Source organism: Tachypleus tridentatus, chromosome 10 (assembly GCF_004210375.1).
Source record: "Tachypleus tridentatus isolate NWPU-2018 chromosome 10, ASM421037v1, whole genome shotgun sequence".
In the NCBI taxonomy this organism is placed as follows: domain Eukaryota; kingdom Metazoa; phylum Arthropoda; class Merostomata; order Xiphosura; family Limulidae; genus Tachypleus; species Tachypleus tridentatus.
The window spans coordinates 187,888,151-187,915,983 of NC_134834.1; the positions used below are offsets into that span (position 1 = coordinate 187,888,151).

The 27,833-nt window shown below is 36.2% G+C and overlaps 2 protein-coding genes across 3 annotated transcripts in view; one reads left to right on the plus strand and one right to left on the minus strand.

Moving 5' to 3' along the window:
- The window catches only part of LOC143231163 (acetyl-coenzyme A transporter 1), a 103,719-nt gene extending 84,607 nt beyond the window's left edge, over positions 1 to 19,112 (minus strand). Inside the window, exon 1 of the mRNA XM_076465825.1 lies at positions 18,982 to 19,112. Coding sequence (XP_076321940.1) covers positions 18,982 to 19,053 — 72 coding nt within the window. The 5' untranslated portion in view covers positions 19,054 to 19,112. The remainder of the gene's footprint in view (positions 1 to 18,981) is intronic.
- Positions 1 to 22,213, plus strand: part of LOC143231162 (ski oncogene-like) — a 71,204-nt gene extending 48,991 nt beyond the window's left edge. Inside the window, exons 2-5 of one of the 2 annotated variants that reach the window (XM_076465823.1) lie at positions 1,966 to 2,180; positions 11,152 to 11,357; positions 12,646 to 12,848; positions 15,120 to 19,610. In XM_076465823.1, coding sequence (XP_076321938.1) covers positions 1,966 to 2,180; positions 11,152 to 11,357; positions 12,646 to 12,848; positions 15,120 to 15,539 — 1,044 coding nt within the window. In that variant the 3' untranslated portion in view covers positions 15,540 to 19,610. Of the gene's footprint in view, positions 1 to 1,965; positions 2,181 to 11,151; positions 11,358 to 12,645; positions 12,849 to 15,119; positions 19,611 to 22,052 lie in introns of those variants that run through there. The other variant, XM_076465824.1, reaches the window with a different exon arrangement.
- The last annotated feature ends 5,620 nt before the right edge of the window (positions 22,214 to 27,833 follow it).

A 27,833-nucleotide genomic window follows, 5' to 3' on the forward strand; every position in this document is an offset into this window, starting at 1 on the left:
TTACCACAGAACCATGACAAGCTGCCTTTGTACTGCTGAGACTGGAAACATTCGAGAGGGTTGGGTACGTATGGCCACACCTTAGAATTCCTATAACCTTTGACTGCCGCAGCTAGATGTGGTGACGTAAATGTCAAAATTAGAAAACTGGCATTCAGCATTATTCCGTCCTTACGAGTGGAGATATCAGCGAAAATCTCCGACTCGGGGACGTTTTTCAATTCCACTCGACAATAACTCTTCATGAAGATTTCATGGGGAGTTACCTCAATGGATATATCCACAATGGCCTTCGAATTCAAGAGGAGTTCGCTGTGTTTTGAGATATATGTGTCCACCAAGATATCCCCAAAATGTATCGCCTTGGCTAATTTAGGTGAGCCAGCAAGCCCATGCATCTCTTCTGAATAAATAAAATAGAAACATTTGCTCTAAAGATTTGTCTAACGATTATGGGAAAAGTTGCTGATAAACAATCGAAAAAATACATCAACTTTTATGTTTGTTGTTATTTTTGTTTTGTATTGTAAATCTCTGGAATAAAAGTTTGTCTCCATAAGTCTTTCGAGTTTGAACAATATAATCATTTTAGCTCGTGAGGAGTAGATATGAAAAGTAAATGAAACTCTCGAACATTTTTCGAGAAGTATTCTATGATTCTTGACAACGTTCGTATAAGCAATTCTAATCTCATCTCGAACACAGCGGTTTTCTAGAGGTAATATCAAGTCATTCGAAAAAACGGCTTATAAATTTTAAATTTCTAGCCTTTGGATATCAAAACAGGAAGATTCGACAAAACATTGGACTCTTAGGTAATAGAACTTCCAGTAAGATCACTTCTACTGTTGCATCAATTATTTAAAAAACAAAAAACATTAGAAGTCATAAATGTTAATGAATTCCTGTTGTTCGTTTGTTTGAGAACAAAGCTTATCACAGACGCACTGGGAGTTATATATGTTATTCATATGTAATATGTTGTTGTTTTTCTTTTAGCTATCGATCTGTAGCTTTAGGGAAAAGATTTATATCTTTTAATATCTTACCCAATGTAAATATTTGTTACCGGTTCAGTATTATTTTAATAATATTTAATTATTTAAAACAGAAGTCGTGTTCAAATAATCATAAAAAACTAAAACATTTGTTGTATAGTTGAACGACCTTACTACTTTATTTGTGTATAAAAATATCACGTTTTGTTCTGTGATGTTTAAGAATCGTTGCAAAATCTATACTTATTTTTTAAACACACTAGTAGTTATTTTTTTATACACCAGTAATCTTTAATTTCGTACGGAAAGAATTCGACATGAGTAAATGATAAAAATACGGCTCAACATAAAAATAGTATTGAGAGTTCAAAACGTCGAATTTCGTTAATCATTTTGAGAAATTTCAAATACAACAGACGAGAGAAGTCGAAGTGAGGGGAAATAGACGGGCTTGCCCTTAAATTTAAAGGGGCGTTTCATAGCCAGGTGGGTTAAGGTGTTCGACTAGTAATCTGAGTGTCGCAGGTTAGAATCATCGTCACATCAAACATGCTCGCCGTTTCAGCCGTGGGGACGTTATAATGCCACAATCAATCCCACTATTTGTTTGTAAAAGAGTAGTCCAAGAGTTAGCGGTGGGTGGTGATGACTAGCTGCCTTCCCTCTAGTCTTACACTACTAAATTAGAGGCGGCTGGCGCAGATAGTCCCCGTGTAGCTTTGCGCGAAATTCATAAACAAACTCTTTAAATCGCCTGGTGTGTTAGTGCTAATTTTCTAGAGCAATTATCCAAAATCCAGGTGGACAGAACGTAGATATCTTATTTTGTAACTTCACAGCCATAAAACCAACAATAATCTCTTTTCAAAGACTCAGCTTGAAAAGAGAAATATATTTTGGAATGATTTTTGTGTTTTTATTATTAGTTTCTAAAAGTTTAAATCGATGTAATATTTTGCGTTTATAGGCGATTTTAGAAGACAGAAGTATCCATAAAAGGACAAAGATCAAAGACTCTTTTGTCACTTCTTTCACTTACCCTTCTTTATCCTGGGATCCAGCCCTAGCCTACCTGTACGACGGGGCCACAGATGGTTCTTATCCAGTCACATCTTTCAAAACGTGGCCGGTACCCACAGTAAAACAAGCCATTTTACCCCTACTTCCAACGTCCAGACAAAGGTAAATATTTGTCATTTTCTTTATAAAGATTGTTGAGTTCGAATTTCGCAGGAAAGATAAATTTCAGAACCAGTTTGATTATATTTGATATCACAAAATAATTCATGAGCCTCGTCAGAGCACTCTTCAGGTACGAATGGATCCCTACATATTTGAGTCTCAACTGAATTTTGGTTGTCACGGAAACTAAAACTTAGTGTTGGAAAAACTGCTGAACATGGCTTTATAATTTCTCCGAAAGGAGGCCAAAGGCCTCCTGGAAGGGGTATCCTGTTTTAACCACTCACATCATTAAACAGTAGTGTGTTGTTTGCCCATCAGTTAGTAGAAACTAAAATGACGTCACGTAAGGGATGCTCCGTTGCAATTTGCATTATTTTGACGTAAGTAAAGCATGCGCATGCCAAGAACATAAGAAAATTTATTAACTCTGAACACTACGGCACAGTATGGCATAAGAATTTCAAAAGCAAGAAATAAAAATAATTGTTATTCTTAATTTTGGTTTTATTTACTCTTGAAACAGAATACTTTCGAGGATCCTGCGAAAGGACATCTAGTTTTATATTTTTAAACTCTTTCGTTTGTTAATGTGTTTCTTTAGTTGTGTAAGCTCCATGCTATGGACAATGCATTACACTGGTACTGACTGCCTCAGAACTTATTTAGGCCTACACATGTTTCTGATTTCAGATACATCTACTCTGAAGAAATAGTCGCGACGCCCATGTAAACTGTCAGAAACTTTGAAACTCCCTCCGCCATCCCTCCTCAAATATAGAAATTTCACATGTAAATATATATTTAGTACTATGTTGAATTTAATCTAATGTAAATTTAATACATTTTTTATGAATGTGATACCATTTTCACGGTATGGCATTGATGTACGAAATGTATACAAACAAATTGCAATACTGTACTTTAAAATGTATCAGAATCAAAAATCTACCTTTAAGTATCCAAAGGCCCGGAGGAAAGCAAAAGTGGAACAAAATACATTCGCTGATTTGACTTTAAAATTATTTCACACAATAAATATTAAATTATAAGCCTTACTCTTTTCACTTAGTCTATGTTATGCTAGACAGCCTAATTTTATTTTATAGACTAGGCCTACTGTTTGCTTTTTCACACACAACATTCTAATTATGCATATATTTCTTTTCTGTGCGAGTTTAAATATATGATGTATTAGTATATGTATAATTAATAATCTATAACTAGATAGGCCTTTCTATCCTAATTGTAATAATAAAATAATAATACAATTTCCAAGTTCAACTCATTATACACAATAAGTATTAAAATTTAAGCCTTACCCTTTTCGATTTTACGGCAAACGGCGTAATTTTATTTTATAGGCTAGGCCTACTGTTTGCCTTTTCACACACGATATTCTAATTCTTTTGAGTTTGGGGTTAAATATATGACGTATCAGTAGATGTATTGTTAATAACCTATAACTAAACAGGCTTATAATGTTATATTTTAAATTAAATGTTAACTCAAATATGACGAAAATATCAATTCTGTGTAGAATATATTCGTTTGATTTGAATTTCACGAAAAGCTACACAAGGGCTATCTGCGCTAGCCGTTACTAATTTAGGAATTAAAGACCAGTCAGAAGGCAGCAAATCACCACCACCCACTGCCAACACTTGTACTAACGAATAGTGGAATTGAGCATCACATTATAACTCTCCCATGGTTAAAGCGGGGAGCATATTTGGTGGGACATGGATTCGAACTCGTGACCTAACCACTTGGCCATACCAGGCCTGAATTTATTCCCATATATCAACGAATAATTATCATTTTCTGCACTTTCATTTGATGAAAGTGTGACCTGCGCAGTGAACGCGGCGGACAAACAAGGAAGAAAGTAAACATATTTTTGAGTTTTACTATTTCTGTATACTGTATACAACTGTTTGCATTTTTGATTCTCGTGCACTGTAATTGTGACTTCATTTTTGAAGTGCGCGCGCAGTTAACTGATATTATTGTATGACAGCTAGTTTAAACTTTTAATGGATTTTATTTTGTATCATTAGTGTAGAACAGAAATTGACTCCTAGACTCGTTAGAATGACGTATATTCAGTGGCGGCACCAAGGGGGGGGGGCTTGTTACCTACATATATTCATAAAATATGGACAACACAATCGTCATTGTTGCTTAACAATTAACATCAAAGAGACATAGATCTGTAAAACTCAATGACTTCATTAAGACGGAAGTATGTGTCATGCGTCCAATAGCAACGTACTGAATGCACTGAAACTCATGCGCTGTACTGCCGCTCCCTGTGTAATGCCATTCTATCTTGAGCTTTGACAAAGATTAGACAATCACGTTGATTTCAAGTTACAACAGATCATCAGGGATTTTACTTGATAAACCAAAGGTTTCACAGGTATTTGCCCATTAATTTCATTTATCTTTTATTGAAAAGTAAAACATAGCATGCATGCATAAGTGTATTGTGTATAGGTCAAAACTATGAAGCATTTAGCCGGTGTTGTGTCCTCTGTGAGATCATTTTACATTGTGTATCAGCCATCCAAAATTGTACTGATGATTGTAGTATACACTTAAAATTGTGACTTACAATTCAATTAATGTTATACTTATGATTAGATAATAACCTTACGTGTTAACTGACCAAATAATATTTCTAAACAATTCTAGAATGAATTTTGAAATTGTCATTGGGCTATTTAGAAGTGCCTAATTTAATGCAATGTAGTAGTTACATTATTGTAACAGGTGCTTGTCACACTTATGATAATAAGAACAATATCACAATCACAGTTTGACCTGTATGAATAATGTGAACTTATGAAGAAACAAGCCTTTCTGTGAAGGTCAACTGCAATTTAGACATTTTGTTTTGGTGCTACTGTGACCATTCAGTATCCAGGCCGCGGGTTTGCTTTGTTCGAGCGCGCGATTCCCGCCTCGAACGCCTTAAGCGTATGATCACCGAGCTGCTGACCATGGTGTACGCTCTGGTTACGGCTAACGATCGGCTCAGACCGATCGAGATCCAGAAGTTAGCCGCACGCCACCCCCCGCTCACTCCCATTAGCTGCCCACAGTTTTACAACATGCCCTATCAAAGCTGTGTTTGTGTTCCTTAATTAGCCCTGTAATTTTACATTATCACTACCCTCTAATTAAGTACTTGTGCTATATGGTTAAAGATAAACACTTTTTCTAACAGTATTTCCGGGATATGTTCTGGATTTTCATGTGCTATTAATATAATTTGGTGATTTCAATGCTGCAGAGCAGTTGTTCGTAATGTTGAACTATCTTTAGTTGTTATTTGTTCCTTATTCATAAAATGACCCAATAGTATGTATGTTATATCTTTTCCGTTAGATTTCGATGTTTAAATTGAATATCCTTTGTAAGCCCTAATGCCAATATAAGGAGAGAAATTCCCATTCGCTTCATATAAACTAACACAACTTGGAAGTAAGAAGTGGTACCAGCAGTCAGCCGGCTTGGGGGTCACTTCGCGCGCTCTGTATAAAAGGGAGTTATGTTTGTTTACGTGGCTCTCGCTCTCTCCGATACTCGGCCTCACACTGGAAGACACACTCAGTTTGGATTAATAAAAGGAAATCAAAATCAGCGACCCGTTTTCGAACAAGGACACCAACACACAAGACAAGAGTGAGACATCACCCACCAAAACATAAATCGATCATACTACACATAGGGTTGATTATGCAACACTACCTGCTACCCAAGAAGAGGCAGCGAGTAGATGGTCCTACAAACACATGTGGTGCAAGTAAGGAGGACAGTGGTGATTGTGATGGTGAGAATGCGAACGCGACTAGTGCGGGACCCCAGCCGCAAGAGGGCACACTCACACCCAGGGTGAAAAATTACCACCAGGTACCAAGGACCTGAGCCAGCTTCCAGATAGTGGTCCTACTTGTCCAGACTTGAAGAGATACCCAGCCACAGAATACAGCAGCCAGTCAAGGTCATTCAACAAGAACTGACGTGATCAGCACTCCTGTTTGGAGTACTCTGTGACCCAAGATGCTGCATTCTGCTTCGCATGTCGTCTTTTCAGTCACACACACTTCAGTAAAACTGAGAAGTCCTGCACCCATGAACGCTTCTGGAACTGGAAAAAGGCGACCACATCACTGAAGTCCCATGATAACTCTGCAGGACACAAGCTTGCTATGCAAGCTTGGGCAGAGTTTAAATTGGAGAAAACAAAGGGTGCAAGGAACCAACATGTTCTCGATACAAGTCATGCTAAAACTGTGGAGGAAAACCGACATTATATAAGAGCCGTGATAGATGCACTGCTCTACACAGCCTGCGAGAATGAAGCCCAGAGAGGCCACAGGGAAGGTAGTCAGTCAGATAACAGGGCAATTTCCTGGAACTTCTTGACATGATTTCCAGGTATGATGAAATCGCGAAGAAGAAGCTGAGTGGTCCTGGCAATGCCAAATACACACATCATGATATCCAAAACGAATTGCTTGACATCATAGCTGGAATGATCAGGAAGGACATCAGCAAAGAGGTCATGGAAGCTGAGCATTTTGCTCTAATGGTGGATGAAGCAAAGGATGTGAGCAAACAAGAACAGCTGTCCATTGTAGTAAGGTACCTCCACCAACAGAGCCTTCACGAGGAGTTCCTGGACTTCACAGCTGCTGAGGGTCTGGATGCAGATTCACTGCTCAAGAAAATCATGGAGATTGGCTAAATGTAGTATTGACCATAATGCCTGCATTGGTCAGTGCTATGACGGAGCTGCAGTCATGTCAGGGCACATCAGTGGCGTACAGGAGAGGTTCAAGAGAGAGGTGTCTCAGGCTGTGTACGTCCACTGCTATGCACACAGGCTCAACCTTGTGCTAGTTGATTGTGTGCACAATGTCCAGGCTGCAGCAGAGTTCTTTGTGACAATTCAGAAGCTGTACAAATTCTTTTCTACATCAGTTGTGCATGAAGAATTTCTAAAGGCACAGAAGGAGCTTGAACCCGTGAACCAGCACATAGAGTTGAAGCGACTGTCAGACACAAGATGGGTCTGCCAACATGCTGCGTGTCTGGCTGTGAAAAGAATCCTCCCTGCCATTGTGACAACCCTAAAGCGTCTTGTGGAGGGGGACATTGTCCAAAGAGCCACTGAATCAAAGGACCTGTGCATCCTCCTAGATTAGCAGTTCGTAACCAGTATAGTGGCCATAGAAAAACTACTGCTGATGACAAAACAGCTATCAGACTACCTCCAGTCACCTGACCTGCAGCTAGCCTCTGCAGAGAACCTAGTACAATGTCATCTCTGGTCTCTCAAAAATGAGAACTGAAGCAGCATTGAAAGACTTGGAAGAGCCTGTTGAGGATATATATAAGAAAGTGGGAATACGCATTGAGACGGTGCATCAACGTGGACAGCGATCTGCCACCAGACACCTGGACGAATTCATAATCACAACTAGTACTGGCCAAAGAGATGCACCAACACCAGATGCCAGGAGACACACCTTCTATGCCATCATAGACAGGATGCTCAACGAACTGAATAGAAGATTCTCCTCTGATGCCTGCAGTGTTCTAATGGGTGCAACTGCATTGAACCCCAAACACTCCACATTTCTGGACAAGCAAGCAGTCTTAGGAATGGCAGCAAACTATGGTGTGGCAGAGGATGACCTCGCAGTGGAGGTCCACGAGTTGAACCGGCTAATTGCCAGGAAGAAAGACAAGGGGCAGGAAGTATCCACACCATTGGAGTTTGCAACCATGCTGGAGCCATAAAAGAATGCCTTCATGGATCTCCACAAACTTGTATGCGTCGCTCTGACCCTGCCTATCGCTTAAGCTGCCCGTGAGAGAAGTTTCTCATGTCTGAAGCTTCTCAAGACATACTTGTTCAACAGCAGTGGTAACAACCGCACCAGCAACCTTGATGTCATATCAGTAAACTCCAGGAGGGCAAAACAACTCGATATTGATCATGTTATAGACACATTTGCTACCAATCACCAGAACAAGTACATTGTTTTGAAGTAATATTGACTATAAACACAACATGATGAAACATAGTTAGACTGATAGTGACCTTACTTTTCCTCAGAGTGTATTAACTTCACATGGGATAATCCGTTTTTGCTATGTAAACTATGTCTTTATGTTATATTTATTTTGATTTGTAGCTTTACTCTTAATGGTATATTAAATGTTCAATCTAAGCTAATCTTGATTTTCTTTATTATTATGTATTACCTTGGGTGGAATTTAGGTGAGCTTCCTCTTTTACATATACGCATATTTTCATAAACAGATTATTTCTAATTTGTAATAATGAATTATTAATCAGAGTATGAGTTTCCAATGAAAACTGCATTGAAAACGCAGTTCAAAATAGCACACCTTTCTGAAATGTACCTTGGTATTTACATTATTATAATTTACCATCTATACTTCATATTGATGGCATTTTGGGAAGTCCCTCCACAGTTTACCTCATCCCCGCCAAAGAAAATATCCTAGCACCGCCACTGATTCAGTATATTTATAAAACTTGTAACAATTTCTTTATATTTTGAAATCTGTTTGGAGAGAACTACCTTAATAATCTCGAAATAGAAAGAAAAAATCGTGAGAAGTTATCTTATAAAACTATTTTTAGATTGTATGTTGGTATATGTAGTTAAATAAACTCGCTACTACTAAAAATATTTTTATTTAAGAAAACAATGACAGTACTTTTTAAATATATTATTATCACAGTTATCACCACTCCTAGATTTTATAGTTTATGGGAGTGTACCTTGAAATGTGAAAAAAAAATTGATTTTTAAAAAGTTTTTATAAACGAACATTATCTTGCCTTCTTTAGGAAACGAAGTATGTTCCACCCGAAATAAATCATTCACTATTTGTTTTTGTTTGTTTTATTTCGCGCAAAGCTACACGAGGGCTATCTGCACTAGTTGTCCCTAATTTAACACTGTAAGACTAGAGGAAAGGCAGCTAGTTATCAACGAATAGTGGGATTGACCGCACATTATAACGCCCCCACGGCTGAAAGGGCGAGGATGTTTGGTGCGACGGGGATTCAAACCCGCGATCCTCAGATTACGAGTCGAATGCCTTAACCCACCTGGCCATGCCGGGCCTACTTTAGTGCAACGAATACACAGGTCTGCGAATTTAAAATTCATAAAAGTTGTTTTGGTTTTAATAATGAATTTTCCATATTTCAGCTACGCAGAGTTCGAAAGTTATTTTTTTTATGGTGTAAGGATTTTTTGTTTACAAATCGGGAAGAAAATCACTTACTTAGAACAAATTATTATTTCGTTTACCACAATGAACAATTTCTATTGTTACGTTTGAGCTCTAGAACGATCGATAAGACTCTCACGTAGCGATCGGTCTAGAGAAATCTATAGCCAGTGGTTGTCATCATTTTAAGCATAACAAAATGTGACTTGATTTCAATGAAAATGCTTTACGTATGTAAAAATAAAATCTGTATGCGAAGGAGAAAATTGGATATTTTTGGATTCAGCGTACAGGAATTACTGTAGAACATGTAAAAAAACAACAACACAATAAAACCATCGCAGACCTGTGTTATTAATATATAAAAATTATTACAAATTAACATTTTATTTATCAGTTCTTAAAACAACGACATATAATATAAAATTCGTGTCCTAAATTCGACATGCCAAAATCCGTTTTTTCGTATGTGACATCTAGCAATTCTGAGGCCTAGAGTCAAAGTACGAAAGGTTGCATCGAAACCTGTTCTTACTTACGCTAAATGTAGAATCTTGTAGTGGGAAGCGCTAACATAACGAAGAGATTGGAGTCGTGTAATAAACATAAAATCGCTGTAGCTGTGTTTACTTATTTAAAAACAAAACTGAGACAGGTTACGAACTTCCAACCGATTTTAATATAGAGATCGGTGAATCTACTTTTGAAAAGCGACATCTAACGATTTCACAAAGAAACACAGTGGCTGCAATTCATTGTCTATGTGCACAGATATTGAAATTGGTTTTTTCAGAAATTTCGCCATTATATACACATGTATTAAATACATATTATATTTGAATAAAAAGAATACTTAAAACTTGGCTCAGCTCTAAACTCTAATATGTATTCATACATAAAGTAACTTCAACTCAGATTTCCGATCATATGTATCACGTAACGAGTAAATAGAAAACATGAATAAAATCCAAAAACAAATATCCATTCAGAATGTTAAGATATTTATGCTTTATGTAAGGAGAACGGGTATGGCGTTGTATAGCACTAATAGCAATAATTAACGATTTTTTAAAAGTAAGTCATCAAGGCTCTTCTCTACGTCCTCTGGCGTCAAAACCTTTTGATAGTTGCAAAACTACCAGATATAGCAGTGCCACCGTATTTACTTAAATTAATTTATATTTGGCTTAGTGTTGATACTTCTACTCTGTTATTAAATGTTATTACTTTATTACATTTAAATGTAATATTAAATGTAATATTTACATTTAATGTAAATATATATTAAATGTTTACTTTATTAAATGTGAAAAAGGTTAACCCTATACTAAGTTTCTCTTTTGTTTTACTAGTATATTCTCCAACTATGAAATATGATTACTAAGTCTTGCGATAAACATCAGAATCCTTACTGCTAACCGAAAGGGGGGACGACCACGCTAAATTTAGGTTTCGATTCTTTCTGGTGTAAAAAGCGTAGATAATCTATTATATAGCTTTGCGCATAAACAATCTGAACAGCCTAGTGTTTACACCAACGCTAAATGTTAATTGTCTTTGAAACACAATAATGCAAATATCTTTATGAATATTACCGCAAACTGAGTGGTTCTTTTAATATCTTTATTCGCTACTATCTATTTGGAACTTTTGTATCTAAATTTGTCTTTTCTGGTTACCGTAGACACGAAGATAGTGAACATAAAATCCACCACAGTGTACTCCAGCCACCAGCATCCTTACATCTGGAAGAACGCCACATTAAACAAGAACCACCATGGGAAAACGAATCTGTAGGCGGTGATAATAACCAGGCAGAATACAAATTGCAAACGGCTGTGTTTTCTGACAATGAATTGCCACCCAGAATTGATTTAAAAACAGTTAAAGGTATGTGTTTATATTGGTGTTTACTTCAAATCACAAGAATATTAAACAGCTAAAGTAACATCAATAAGTTAGTTACATAAATAATATTAGAATTCTACTCTTTAACCTGTTGACTGCCAAGTATTTCAGCTGCTACAATACAACTCTAATGCTTCTTCATTTTGTAACTTTTTTTCGTGACGCCATTTTGGATCGAAAGTAAAACAATTTGTAAGTAGGTCAAATGCATGTATGGTACTGACCTCTAGCGTTGAAGATAGGTATTATTGAGAACGAATTAACTCGTCCGTGGCACTGTGTTACCGATCGGCTTGGACGAGTTATCTCGTCTACGGCACTGAACAGGTTAAAGTTCTGGAAGCGCAGATAATCTTCGTGTAACTTTGCGCGAAATTCTAAAAAAAACAACAAAACAACTCTGGATGAGCTTTCAGGGCACAAGTTTGAAGAAGCAGAAACGGTATCCAAGTATAAAGAACAAAAATCTATTTTTAATTTCATAGATCAATTTAAATCTAAACAATACAAGACATTAATAATAATATCCTCACTTTCATCACAACTGTAAATTCTCATAACAATATTAATGCAAAATGCAATAATTTTTACTGGAAGATAATTTTTGTGTATTTTAATTTTTATGTATGTAAAATTGCAGACACATTATAGAAGTTAAATACAAGCATCCAGTGCATGTAAAAACCAAAAAAATATAAAAACGAGTAACATTTTATCTTTATTCATCACTTAACACTGTAAGCATTCCTCACAAGAAAACTTGAATAGTTTTATGTTTCTTTAAGAAAATAGGCTTAGGATGGCCAGGTAGTTAGCTGGATGTGGGTTCGAATTCCTGTCCCACCAAAAATGCTCACACTTTCAACTGCGAGGGTGTATAATGTGACGGTCAATCACACTATTCATTGGTAAAAGAATAGCCCAAGAGTTGGTAGCAGGTGGTGATGACTTGCTAGCTCCCTTCTCCTTAGTCTTTCACTGCTAAATTTGGGATGGCTAGCACAAATAGAGCTCGTGTATCTTTGTGTGAAATTCAAATCAAACCAGTTTTTCAGAAAATAACTACGTGTGAAAATAAAACTGGTAATATGTGATCATCTCTCTTAAAATAGGTAGCACATATGAATTTCTTTTTCAGATCCATAAATTAATCAAAATTCAAATAATGTTTACCTTCAGCTTATTTTCCTTTTCTAATTTGCAGTGCCTTATTTTTTTTTTTAATTTCAGTAGCCTGTTGTTGTTCACTTTTTTATTCATTTTTTTCCAGTGGAACCCCAAGCAGAGGAACAAGCAGCTTGTAGTGAAGGCGTTGATGTCAGTAAAGAACTGGAACAACTGAATACTTTACTTCAGAATCATCAACTTCAACAAGAACAACAACATAAAATCATGTCACAAGTAGAAAGTATCATCTCAAAGTACTGTGGTCATCTGGCTAAAATTGTTCTAAAACACAAGTGTTTACAGAAGGCAAGTTTTGAAACATTAATTATGACTGTTATTAACGTGTTTTAAATTATCTAATTTTTTTATGACACCCTGTATCAATTTAACCATTGTTTCTGAATTAGTGTGACAATACATGATTCATTTTTGTTCTAAAACAAGTGTTTATAAAAGGCAAGTTTTGAAACATTAATTATGACTGTTACTAACGTGTTTTAAATTGTCTAACTTTTTATAACACCCTGTATCAATTTAACCATTGTTTCTGAGTTAGTGTGGCAATACATATGATTCATCATTTTAGGCTATAGACTATAACATTTAAAAACAATGAATTAGGTGCCCTGACTTCCAGTAGATTGTTGTAAGCATCTGCAGTACAGCAGGTTCTGGAGATATTGTTTTTGCAAGACACAAAGTGTAAGTTTGAACTTAGGTATGGGTCTTTTGTATGTATTCAGCTTCTATATTCATAATTAAACTTCAACTGGCTGCTGGAACAGGTTGAAAGCAAAACATCCACACAGGACAAAAGTGAAATTAAGAATAGCAAAGATATCATACTTTCAGGACAGACCAAATTCAAATGCAATATCTCACAATCCTTAACTTACCAACATTTTTAATTGTTGTCATATTACATATTCAAAGGAGATAAACCATTATGTCGTATTAGTTTGTAAAATCTTGTAATGCCCATTAAATACATACAACCTCACTTCAGGAGGATATGACAAAGAAGCAATACAAAACAACTATAAACTTACTGTCCAACTATTGTTATATTTATCTCTGTCTAAGGTGGAGGATTATAGCAAATTTACATTTTTCTGTGCATTCTGTTTACATAAATGTTACTCACTAAATGTAGAATACTGTACACAAATTTGGAATAATTTATCGATTTTACCGATATAAATTATATTCTCTACCAATTATGAAAGAGTAAAATATCACAGTTTTTCCCACTGTTAAGTTCTCTCTTTTTCTTGTTTTCCTTGAGCTAAACCTTAAAATTAAGTGTTAAAGAGACCAAATTATTTCCATATGTTTATGAGTTCCATTAATCATTCCCTTAGCCTACATACACTATGCCATGATGAATAAATCAATACAACAAAAGAAAACTGTGTTTGATAATACAACAATAATTTTTGTTTCAACAGTAGTACGACATAATAGTACACACGATTCATTGTTTCAGCATTAAGATAGTGAAATAATAAACACGATCATTTGAAAATTAGAGTGTTGTTAAATAATTCATTGTTTCAGCAATAGAGAAGAGTTGTAATACACATTGTATTACTGTATTGATACTGGTATGGAGTGATAGCACGTGGTTAGATTAATAAACTATCTTAATAACTGGCATTTTATGGTGAGGGATGAGTTATCATACTTGAACAAGTTACATTTTGCATAGTTTGAGCAGTGTCGAGTATGTATATTTATCACATAGTCTAATTATTTTGGAAGAACACACAGAATGTTACTGTTCGTTGATTTCTGCCGTCACATGGAATGGTTTTCTGTGTGAACAAGTTTTAGTCACTGACTTATAAAGAAATTTCCTAATACTTTTACTCTATTTATTTTAAACATATTGCACAAAAGTTGTTAGATTAAAAAAAAACTTGCAAAAAAAGGCTTTTGACATATCTATCTCCCACATCGTCTGGTGATATTTTTATATACGTGTATTTTCATACTGTTTTCAACTGGAATAATATGCCTCTTGCATTGTTTTATAATAGGTTTAGTCAGTCTTGCTTCCAGTCCCAGCATGGCCAGGTGGATAAGGCACTCGACTCGTAATCTTAGGGTCGCAGGTTTGAATCCCCACCACACCAAACATACTCGCAGTTTCAGCCATGGGGGTGTTATAACGTGATGATCAATCCCATTATTCATTGGTAAAAAAGTAGCCCAAGAGTTAGCAGTGGGTGGTGATGACTAGCTGCCTTCCCTCTTGTCTTACACTGCTAAATTAAAGAAGGCTAGCACAGGTAGCCCTCGTGTAGCTCTGCACGAAATTCAAAACAAACAAACAGTCTTGGTTCCATCGCAAGTGATAATTCTGTGTGTTTATGGAAATTTCGTGAAACATCTAAGGTATATTACTAATTTTCTGTGACAGTGATGGAGTTCCAGTGCTATAGGAAGATCTAATTCTGTTGATCAGTATTTGTAAGCTAATCACAAAGAGAAGTAAAAACAAAACAAAACAAAACACATTTGCTTGATAACAGCAGTTACAAAATAAATTCATTTAGGTATCTGTTTTGTTTTTAGGATTTTGAAATTGAACACAGTTTCAACCTGCAGAAACTCGAAGAGCTGAAGAAGTCGAAGAAGAAACTGGAGCAAGACATTCAGGTTCTAAAAAACCAAAAACATAACACGGTTAAAAATGTTTCTGAGAAAGACGAAATCAACAACAGCAAGGGTAGAAAGGTTAATAAAGCCATTTCAGAAGAATGCTTCTGTGAAAATTATCCTGCTCTGTTAAACCAGAACAGAATTCTTTGGGATCAGCTGGTGACCTTACAGAAAGTGAAGGAAAATCTTGTGCCAAAACTAGCAAATGAGAGCACTGAGAAAGGTCACGACAGTGGACCTCTCACTCCAGATTCTGGTGTGGAAAGTTTTGTCGGAGGTGGTAAGTCTCCAAAGGTTGAAGATCTTGTTACCCTACCCAGTGACAAAGACTGAATTGTACTAAGTGACTCCTTGAAAAGCAAGGCAGCATAGAGGAAGACAGCAAGGTTGTGTTGGAAAGCAGTGCATGATCTCATTAAAGGTTATTCTGCCCTATTAAAGTTTTTAGCTCAGGATTTGAAGAATTTTTATTCGTATGTTCTATCTTTGCAACATTTATCTCAGTACGTTCACAAACAAATAATGTTCAGCTACTCTTTATATCATGGACCAGAAATTTCTTTCCACCAGTCTTAGGCATCACATCTTAATCTGTCCTCCCTCTTTTTGTTTTCTTTCTACATACAACGTAAGAGGAATGTATCATTGAAATCAATGATTTATCACACAGTGCAAAAAAAAAAATCTATGTATATATAATATGACTCTTGTTATTTAACTACTTATTAAAATATTAGGGCATCGATTGACGGTTATTTCAAGATGTTAGTTTGTTGTCTGTGTTTTTGTTAAATATAGGTGCATGTTGTGTATATATTTAACAAAACGCATTATGCATGGCTCATTTTGTTCTTACCCTTTTAACTTTAATAAGTGTTTGATGTATGAAAAAAAAGTGAATAGTAAGATATAACTGTATTTAAGTGTTGTGTAGTGTGTTTCATAAATTGGTAGTTTAATAGTAAAAAGTTCAAAAATTATCTTTGTACAGAGGCATTACTGGGTGCTTGAGAGACCTGTGGCTCAGACCCACAAGCACAGAAACTTTCAATGTTTCAACATGATATCAATTGCGATTTTCTATTCTGGTTTTTGAGGACGTCGACTGGGGATTCTGGGCACAAGCCCTGTGTGCCAGTGCTCGGTGATGCCCCTGCCTTTGTAAGGTTGGAACGTTAATAAACTAGTACCTTATATAAACTTAAACATAAATGACCTTTAAGGTTACACATTTTCTTCATTATAATGACACACCACTAGACAAAGGACGTTGTGTAAACCAAGTTTTACCTTACATTATGTTTTTCAGTAATGATGATATATCTGTTTTTTTGTTTAAAAATCTTGTTTTTCTAGCCAGCTGAAATGTTTTATTAGAGATCATAAAATATTTATTTTTAAAGTAGAAAAACTAAATATAAGAATATTTTTTGCATACAGAGAGTTATGTCCAATTCAGTTATTTAGACATGGATGCACATATCTACCTGGGTACAAGAACACAAAACAACCAAGTGAGACACTTTTCTTTAGACACTGGTTACAATCTTCCAGTTGTGGAGATATTGTATCAATATAGGATTACTTTGGGTGTGTAAGACATCACAAACACCACATATGTTGAATAATAAGAGCTGTTACATATTTCCCTATGTTTTAATTAGGGAAGGTATACAGTTGCATACAGCCTAAGCCCTGAAACTTAAGTAATTTCCAGTTCATCTCAGCCAGCCGAAGTGACTGTCTATAATTGATTTGCAAGGATTACAAAATAGAGATGCCCAAGAATGTAAAAATAAACTAAGTTTGGGCAGAGAGCAGTGATCTAACATTGAGTTTTGAACTTAGCATGTGTGGCTTGTATTGTTTTGTGATATTGGTTTTTCAAATTCTTGAGTATATTAATGTATAAACCATATATGAATCCATAATATGACCCTCACTATCCTGCATTATTTTACTAATGACAACATTATTGTGGTTTGGATTATGCAGTAAATCACATGCTGTTAAAGAAGTGATTAGAAAGATTTGATGTGTACGTTTTTGTTTTTAAGTCTGCTTTGCCAACTTATTGTTAACTGTAGATAGCATATATTTCCTTAAACTTGGGTCAGTAGTTGTATACAGCCAACAAGTGAGTTCAAATTGTGTCCTCTCGACAAGGGGTATCAATATTAACAGATGTTTAAGCCATGTAAAAAAACATAAAATACAACTGTTCCTGCTTAAAAGCTCTTCTATGCTGCAGTAATCTGCAGTGGTGAAATTCAAAACAGGAAGAAATATACAAGTAATATCAGTGACTGCAGTAAACTTATTTACGTTTTTTTAAAAAAAAACTTGAACTTTATTGCTGAAATGTATTGTTGCGTAATATATTAGTTAATATTTATAAGTCATACTGTTTTATTGGAAATTCCAATAACAAAAAATGCTAAAACCTAAAAATTTTGATATATATATAATATATACAGGTAGATTCTTTGTCCTAGATGTGATTTATCAACTTTTTTTTCCATCTCAGTGGGTTTTTGTTTGGTTTTTTTACTGTCATGATCAAATTTTTATTTAAAGTTATTTGAAAAACATTTTATGTTTCCTGAATCAAGTTGTATGGGCTCTGTTGTAAAGATTTATTGGCAATACAGATTAAACTCCAAGACCATTTGATTAGAGTGAACTTATAACTACTCAGAGGCTGTTTTGACTTGTCAAAAAACATCTCATTCTATTTGTACTTTAGGAGAGGGGGAGAGATTGTGTTTCAACATGTTCCATAAGAAGTTACTCATCCAATACTGTGAAAGAGTCAATTGTATACTGTAACCTTAAAAAAAAAAAACAACCCATCAATAGAATCAGATGTAATATTTCTTATATTCTTTTGTTGAAGATTGTGCTAAATGTAAGTGTTAAACATAAGTTTTTCTTAACTCTGGGCTATGCTGTATTGATACAGCAAGTCTATTATATGATGCCAGTTATTGATGTTTCATACCAAGTGCCTGTACCACAAGTTCTGATATAAAGATATGTGGTTTCACTGACACAGAGAACAGATTTATCCAAATGTATTTCACCCCTCCCTGTAGAAGCTTGAACCCCTCTTGGAAACTAATTATACTGTACAAATCTTCTGCTGATTTCAAACCTAGGGCATGGAAATATTACTTCTTTAACCTCCTAACTTGTATGCACTATCATAGCTGATAGTATGAGATATTTACAATCTATATCTAATAATGAACAGAGAACCACATACAGCATTATCCATAAATAGTATCCATGATTTATGAGGCAGAAAGGGATCAAAATATGATTATCCATGCTTTATGATGATAATAACAGGGTGAATGGAACCTCGTGTATTTATCGTGCAATGTTAAACATACAAAAATGTGTAAAGCCTAAACAGGGTCCTGTTGTTTGGTTAACAAGTTCAGCCATTCTTATTTGTCTGGAAAACAATCTCACCCAATTGATTGTTGTGACCTTTAGCTTGTAATTACTAAAATGACAGTCTCCAAACATTGCTTAAATTTTCTTTATCTTTGCTTAATAACTTAACAAATAATAATGTTTTTGTCCCCTATTTTATATAAACAATTGTGTTATGTAGATAAAAAAAACTGTTTATAAAATTAGCAAGAATAAATAACATCAGTGACGTATGTTCTTCAAATACTATATAAATATAGAGTGATTGTCAGTGAAATACACTTTTAAACTTTTTATCATTATTATAACTCTAAAGACTATCTACATAACTTACCAAAACAACCATCAGTTTAACACTATGAACACGCGTTGATGTTGGTAGTGACGTCCAGCGCCTTGTCTTCATGCCATTAATTTTGAAATAACACAGCTCGAGATGGTGAACTTAGAATAATGACTCACATACAAATATTGTAATATTAATAACTTGTAAACATACTGTTTCTACATCCACGAGAATTCATATTCATAGTATAGTTAAATAAGCTTTTCGCCGTAACTCGCGTCTCACTTAGTTAACATGACAGTGGTATAGAAAACTGCATTATAATTCAGTTATTTAACAATAGTCTGTTTAATGTCAAACTACAAGAAATTCCATGACAACATTAAATTAGTACAAATTTTTGAAATCGTTAATTCTTTTGTCATGTATGTATATGAAGGTGTATTTTAATAAACTTTCATGTTGAATCAAAGTTTTCTCAGTAACAATTATTTGTGGACTTGACAAGTGTGGTCTGCTTTTAGTTGGCATTTCCAAAACTTACCAATTACGCTGTTGCAGTATATTGTAGAGTTGTGTTGTAACAACATATAGAGTGGTTGTTTTCTCATTAGGAGTTTTATATTACCCGAGGTGCTGTACAAACAGGTACAAATAAATATGTTTTTGTCAGTGTTATTGAATTTTTTTGTTTCTCTGTAAATAAACAAATGACTAATTTTTTTTAAAATTTTGCACAAAGCTACACGAGAGCTAGCAGACCCTGACTTAACAGCTAGTCAACGTAATTCACCGTCAACTCTTGGGCTACTTTTTACCAACGAATAGTGGGATTGATCATATAAAGGATGAGCCTATTAGGCGATTTGGATTTAAACGCACAACCCGTAGGTTGCGAGTCACAGAAAATGTGAAAGTATAGGTCCAGGTATTATTCGATATATAACGTAATTAATTTTATAATTAAGAAAAGAGGTAGAAAAAACACATAATAAAAACGTTAAAATTTTAATTTCGTCAAGAACAAAGAAGATACAGTAATGTAAACACGACAATCTCCTAGTGTTTGATAAGTTTATTACGTACACTAATATGTTGGGCTCGGATTACGGTTTGTTCTTGAACATTCTAGCTCTCCAAGACGTTCAAAATTTACTGTGCTTATGTATTTAAATAATGAAATAATGTGTAACTAAGCATTGTCTTATTGCTTTCTTTTTTCGTTTTTCTTTTTTTTCGGTGACCAGAAAGTCGTAGTTCTAAGATGCCTTTGGTTAACCAGTTGGTTTCCTTTAGCGTTTAGTATCTTGAATTGCTTCGTATATCATAAATCAGATCTACTCACCTATTTCACCAGGTCTCTTGTGAAGCAGAAATGAAGAATTCTGCTCACAAATGACCAGTGTAAGTCTACTGTCCATAGGTCAAAGTCTCCTTAGATTGTTAACCTCGCGAGAGCATCTTAATTAAAAAAAAAAAAAGGCTGAGCCTAGTTCCTTTGATTACGCCTAGATCTACGAATAAATATAATTCATACTGTTAGAATTCACTAAAAACTACAGCAATCTACAGTTAATCTATGAGACCTAGTCTTACACTGCTAAATTAGGGACGGCTAGCACAGATAGCCCTCGAGTAGCTTTGCGCGAAATTCCCAAACAAACAAACAAAGGCGGGATCAATTGAAAAGATTTGACCTCCTAAGTTCTAAAGTGTAATTAGATCTCAAATTGTTAGAGATAACGAAGATATGAACTAAAAGTTTGTGCTTGAAAAATTCTGAGCGATTATATGAGCCACTATGCGTAGTTAAAAACTTAAACACAAAAAGTGAAACTAAAGTTTATAAAAATTTAAATTATTTTTTGAATTTCGGTAAAAACTTCTCGACAGTAATTTTCGCTAGGTGTCCCTAATTTTGAAGAGCTAGACTGGAGAAAAGGTAGCCAGTGTGCATCACTCACCGCCAACTTTTAGGCTATTGTTCTTAATAGTTGCTCGTATTATAATGTACACACGGTTGTAAAGTTTAGAGAGCAATTAGTTTGATGAGTAATGGTGTAACAACCACGGAATCTCAGACCCACAGTCCAGCATCCTAACCTGTGATTCCTGTCAAACCAAACATGCTCGTCCTTTCAGTTGTGGGGGCGCTATAACGTCACGGTCAATTCCACTATTCGTTAGTAAAAGAGTAGCCCAAAAGGTGGCGAGGGGTGGTGATGACTAGCTGCTTTTCCTCTAGTCTTACACTGCTAAATTAGGGAAGTTTAGCGCAGATAGTTTTCGCGTAGCTTTGTGCGAAGTTCAAAACAAACCAAATCATTCTAGCTAGCTAACATTTGTTATTATAAACGTACCTTCCAAAACAAATCAAACCCAACCTAAGCTAACCAGTGAGCCAGTTATAAGAATGCGCACGGTGTGTAATGTTACGAAATGTGGCTCACAGGCGTAAAACGGGCATGACGTTATCACATTTCAAGGGAAGAAAATTATGGATTGAATAAAATAAAGTAATTCTTAATAGGAATAATTTTTCATACTCTCTTTGAGTTTTATCAGAATGCTATTTGTTATTATATAGAAATTAGGTAAGGGCATTTAAGCTTGTGGACCGAGCTTGGCGTAAAACTAGTGTAGCGGACTGCATATCGAAAAGTCCAAGGATCGAACCTGCAAGATAACATAATGTTGAGCACACCCAATAGTCTGAAGTGTGGGCACGTGACAAATAAACGTAACAGTAGCGTGACGGCTGACTGGTTTACCTTTAGATATCTAAAGGTTTAAACTATGGATTGTTGGTTGCGCGTGAGCCTTAGGATCTCTGACCTGGTAATTTAGCCCATGCGTGGGGCGTAAAATGTTGCTCAGGTTTAAGAAAATATATATATAATGTAGATTTACGAGCCAATTGTATGTGAGTATATATATATATTTGTTTTGTTGGATAATAATTTGAAACAATGGTAACCACAATAATAACAATAAAAAATCCAATGCAATGTTCAGTTATTAATGAAAGAAAATAGTTTTGGGTAATATTTTAGTAATAGTGTCAAAACTGACGAATAATAGGAAGTTCATTTAATTTTAATGTGTTTTTTTTCTTATAGGAAAGCCACATTGGGTTATCTGCGATATCCGGTAAAGGAAGTCGAATCCCTGATTTTAGTGTTGTAAATCCGTAGACGTACCGCCGTCTCAGCGGGGAAATTCAATTTCAAAAATGTTTAAAGTCCTAAAAACAACACTAGTTTGAAATAAAATAAATTATATTAAAGAATGGACTGTACATGGCTTAGTGGTTCTTTGGAGAAACGTGATCCACATTTCGGAGACGTAGGTCAGTTATAACAATTAACAACTAAACCTCATTATTGTGTTAAACAAAGAGTTGGGAGTGGACACTGTTGATTAAGTGTCTTTCCTCAAGTCTATCAGTTCAAAACGAGTAACAGTTGTGCTCAGTTGCCCTCCGTATAGCTTTGCGCGAAAATTCTGGAGATTCACATAAGAGTGATTTGTTTTTCATGGCGCTCTAACATTTCAAAACGTTAAAATTACTGGGAAAAAATTGAGTACCATTATGAAACTCCCATCACTTCTTATGTTCTTGACTTTTTCCTTGTGAACACATTTAATGTTTTCATGCTTGGATTTCAGCGATGGAGTAAGATAAACCAGGATCTCTATTTTGTGCGAGGTTAGCTGGTGTTTTATGGCATTTTGTGAGAGATATAACCAAACGTAAACATTTTTTCTAATGACAAATGTCCTACAGCTTACTTCTATAAAACATAGATAGAGACACCATCACCACCTAAAAACCAAAAATATTGTGAAACTACACCAATTGGCAATATTTCTTTAATTCGATATTATAAAACCGTAGGCAAATTCATATCAAGCAGATGTACACTTTATAACAAAATTTAAGCTATTAGAAAAAAGTAAATAAAAACCATAAGCAATAATGGTAATCATGTAAAACTTATAAATTCAGTTTATGACGCATTAGTAAGGGTGGTAAATAAGAAAATTCATGTTGTTTTCGGTTGTATGTGCAACAACATAAATCTTTAGTATTTAATATATTCTCTCACATAAGGTAAGCTATGCGATACATGGCCAGGTCTTGGCATATAGCTATCCTCTTGTGACACTACTCGTTACCAAAAAACAAAACAAAAAATAACAGTATTGATTGTAATAGTTATATCATGTCTTCAGTTCAAAATTGATAAGCATGTTCAGAGGGATATCGTGGCTAGGACATTGGACCGTTAGGGTACGAAGCTCAGCAAACTAACCAGGCTCGACTCATAACATTAGTCATAACAGATGTATATTTTTAATGTGTCATCAGTTGTTAATTCTCTGTGTAATCCACTGGGTGGTAATGACTAGTCGCCTTCTATCTAGTCTTACACTGTTAAATTTGGGACGGCGAGTGTAAATATCCCTTGTATAGCTTTGGGTGAAATTTAAAACAAACCAAACCAAACCCTACTGTTTCTTGGTAGTCCTTTTGGTTTTGGCGTCAGACCTGCCGAACATGGATACAGGCACGCTAGAAAGTAATACAGTTGGAAAGCGTTGGATACCAGTAAACGGTATTCAAGGTCTATTTATGAACCTTCCGTGCTTGCTGGCAGCCTGGAGATTACATGGACGAGGATGCTATGGGAAGGTTTATGGTACAAAACAAACAGTTACTTGAAGGTGGACCTGAGCAGTCATTGATAGGTGGAAGACTAACAGTAGCAGGACCAGGCTTCAAAAGAGAACCAGTCAGTCTGGTCCGACTTCTATTGTGGAACTCGGGTCAGGTTGCGTCGACCACACCATTTTCCCTTAAAATGATAGGAAAATTATCACTGCCCCGTGGGTCATTGTAAACCCTCAAAGAAAAATCAGGGAAAAGTTTGTTTGTTTGTTTTTGGAATTTCGCACAAAGCTGCTCGAGGGCTATCTGTGCTAGCCGTCCCTAATTTAGCAGTGTAAGACTAGAGGGAAGGCAGCTAGTCATCACCACCCACCGCCAACTCTTGGGCTACTCTTTTACCAACGAATAGTGGGATTGACCGTCACATTATACGCCCCCACGGGTGGGAGGGCGAGCATGTTTAGCGCCACGCGGGTGCTAACCCGCGAACCTCGGATTACGAGTCACACGCCTTACGCGCTTGGCCATGCCAGGCCAGGTCAGGGAAAAGTAAATTTGAGCGTATAGACAAGTAAATAGCAGTAAAAGACCAACAAGGTGCATGGAAATGTGTAAAAGAACCAATATTTAAGAAAGTCAGATTGCGACCCGAGAGCATAAGTTCCATGAATTGTCCCCTCCCATCAGTATCAGTACTATCACATCCATAGAAATTATTCCAATATGAAGATGACAGCTGTTCCGTGAGAGCGTCAATGTCTGATTTATTGTAAGTATTTCCAGGAGAGAGGCTTGTTTGTTTGTTTGTTTGTTTTGAATTTCGTACAAAGCTACTCGAGAGCTATCTGTGCTAACCGTCCCTAATTTAACAGTATAAGACTAGATGGAAGGCAGCTAGTCATCACCACCCACCGCCAACTCTTGGGCTACTCTTTTACCAACGAATAGGATTGATCGTAACATTATAACGCCCCCACGACTGAAAGGGCGAACATGTTTGGCGCGACGGGGATGCGACCCTCAGATTACGAGTCGCACTCCTTAACACGCTTGGCCATGCCGAGCCCAGGAAAGAGGCAGATGGAACAAATAGTAATGTTGTGACCCAAGGAGATACGGATAACTATGGCCTCCAAGGGTGTATTGAGTGGCACAGACAAGGTGAGAAAATGTTGGTTACAAGTAGTGCCACCCTCCCACGAACTCGTTTATCACATAATCTGTCATACTGGTGTAAGGAAAATTGCCGAAAAGTGACTGTATCAGCAGGTATCAGGAATGTTTTCTGTAAGGAGAGATGCACGGGATGATATAAATTAATCAAGGTCTTAATGTCATCCATATTGGAACGAAATCTTTGACAGTTCCATTGTAGCAAAGAAGCCATTTTTATTTAGGTGGAGAACCCTTTTTTTACGACCACGCTATATTTCTTTGCTAGAAGGAAATCTTTTAACCTTCATAGATACTGCCCTGGATCGAGTGGACAAACCTCTGTCAGTACAGGTAGATTCTGATGACTCAAGCCATGAATAAATAATCGATCTGCATTTAGGGGCCGAAGAAGATGGGCCTGAGCAGACATTGGAAACCGGGGCTAAAGGAAATGGACCGGGTGAAGCATTAGAAACAATGGTGGGGACGGACAGGAATAGACAAGTAGACGTCGACTTGTCAACTCGGGTATCCATAGAGGGCAAAAGACTCCTCAAATAGTGTGAGAAAGATTCTCAATAAGGCGCGGAAAGGTCTGTTTGCACTGTGGAATGTTGTACAGTGGCATGGAGTACAAGAGAATAACTTTCGAGTGTCCAAGTAGCAAACATTATTGACAGTTTTTAGACGTTGTACTTCTTTCTTTTCTATCCATTTAGGCCAAGACGGATAATAAGAGGGTAGAAGCCATCACAACTGACGTAGTAAGGGTTTAATTGGCACTAGTAGGCGTCATAATCTTTGCCATCACATAACATGTCACAGGACAAAGAACCACGATAAGATGCCTTCGAATGTCCGAATCGCTGATACTGGAAACACCTGAGAGGGTTAGGAATATGTGGCCGTACTATACAGCTCAAATAACCTGTCTTGACAATGTAAACTATAAAATTAAGACAATGGATTCTGTTCTTGCGAATGGCGCACAGAAGAGTCTCCTTTACTGGAAAACGAACGAGGATCTCCAACACGAGAATGCTCTTAAAATTCCTCTCAACGATCAGTCCTCAGGAGAAATTCATGGGGAATAACCCTTCAATAGCTATATCACAATGGCTTTTGAACTTAGGAGTTTGCTGTATTTTGATGTAGATGTGTCCACCATGATTTACCCAGGAATCTGCTTCTTGACTGATTTTGGAGAGCCAACAGTCCCTTTTGAATGAAAAAGAGAGATATTTGCTCTTAAGGTTTGTCTGACAAGGAATGAAATACTATAAAAAGAGATACGTGTGCAGAATGGGTTAAAGATTGTTGGTCAGATCCTTTACCAATTAACTGGCCTTTTACTAATTTATTTTTTTGAAGGATTTAATAAAAGGAAAATGATTCAGTGACCATTCATCCAACTCAACATGGAGTTCTAGTAAGGGACGTACTACAGTTATAAACAAGGACACTGCAGAAATTCCAGGGCTTCTTAAGCACGATAACCCAAACAATGTTCACAACACCTTTTGAGAACACTCAACTGGTACTCAGTTGATCCTAGCCCAACAATATAAGCCGGTCAACGCTGAGGGGGTGGGAGAAATCACAAGGCTATCCGTCTACCTGGAATTCAAAGCCAAAACGGTGTTTCAGTGCCCCAGACACTAATCAGCCACGAGAATCCTTTCTTCCCCTTCATGGATCAACACGCGCAACAAACACTAAGGTGGATATTTAGGTCTCCTCACCCTGTACAATAGCTCACCTCGAGAGACCTTTGATATGAAACTGGTATTCAAAAACTAATTTTTTTTTGTATTTTAATGAGATTAATTAATTAATTAATGAGATACTATTAATTCTGATACCGATGTTTGGTCAATGATTTTATCAGTTCTGTCTGAATAATATACTTATTATTATACCAAAACTAGTTGAAACGTTTCTCAACAGATAGCGCTGGTTAGCTCATAAGCACGCCAGTCACGGAAATTTGCTTTTGTTTGCATTGTACATGCCTCCCAATACCAGATGTGTAGTGAAATTAACCGATTTGTATCTATAGCAACCAGCTATGATGTACATGACTACCAGCTTAAGTACATGTTTTTAAGATAAAATCTGCTTTAAGAAAATGTGTGAGTATTTCTTTTCTACGCTATTTCAATGACTATATCACCAGGTGACATATAAAGACATTTTCCCTCTAGACGGGCTAATACTAGTGTTTGAATATCAAACTATGGCATATTTGTTTTTTTCTAAATTTCGCGCAAAACTACACGAGGGCTATCTGCACCAGCCATCCCTAATTTTTCAACCTAATACTAGAAGGAAGGCAGCTAATCATCACCATCCACCGCTAACTTTTTTACCAACAAATAGGGGATTGTCTGTAAACAATGTAACGCCTCTATGACTAAAAGGGTGCTCAAGTTTGGTGTGACGGGAACTCGAACCCGCGGCTGTCAGATTACGAGTCGAGTGCCTTAACCACCTGGCAATGCCGGGCCAAGACTAGATTGAAGGCAATTAACTATTCATTACTACCCACCGCCAACACAACGAATAGTCACTTTATTACAACCCCACTACTGAAAGGACAAGTATGTTTGGTACGACGGGGATTCGAACATGCGACCCTCGGATTATGAGTCGAGTGCCTTAACCACCTGGCCATGCCGGGCACTACCGTATGAATTGAAAGTAACAGTTCTATTTATTTGTTATTGCGAAAGCTACACACTTGATTGTACGTACTTTGGGGCTGGGGAGAAGTGATCCCCGATGATCTTTTGTTTCCTTACTCTGTTCTGATTCGGTTTGATTGTTCAGTATTGTCGTAAAGAAACTACGCTATCTGCTCCAAACACCAGGTAAAAATGTAAAACTGAAATTATAATAAAAAGCAATAATAAATCCAATTAAAACGAGATAATGACCAAAGTTCTGAAAAAATTTAATAGAATTAAATAAGTCAACGGCTCATAAAAGTTAAGAACACAATAAAGTTGGACAATGCCATCATCACTAATGACACTGTCCAGTGTCAGGGTTAAATCAGTAGAAAACACATGTC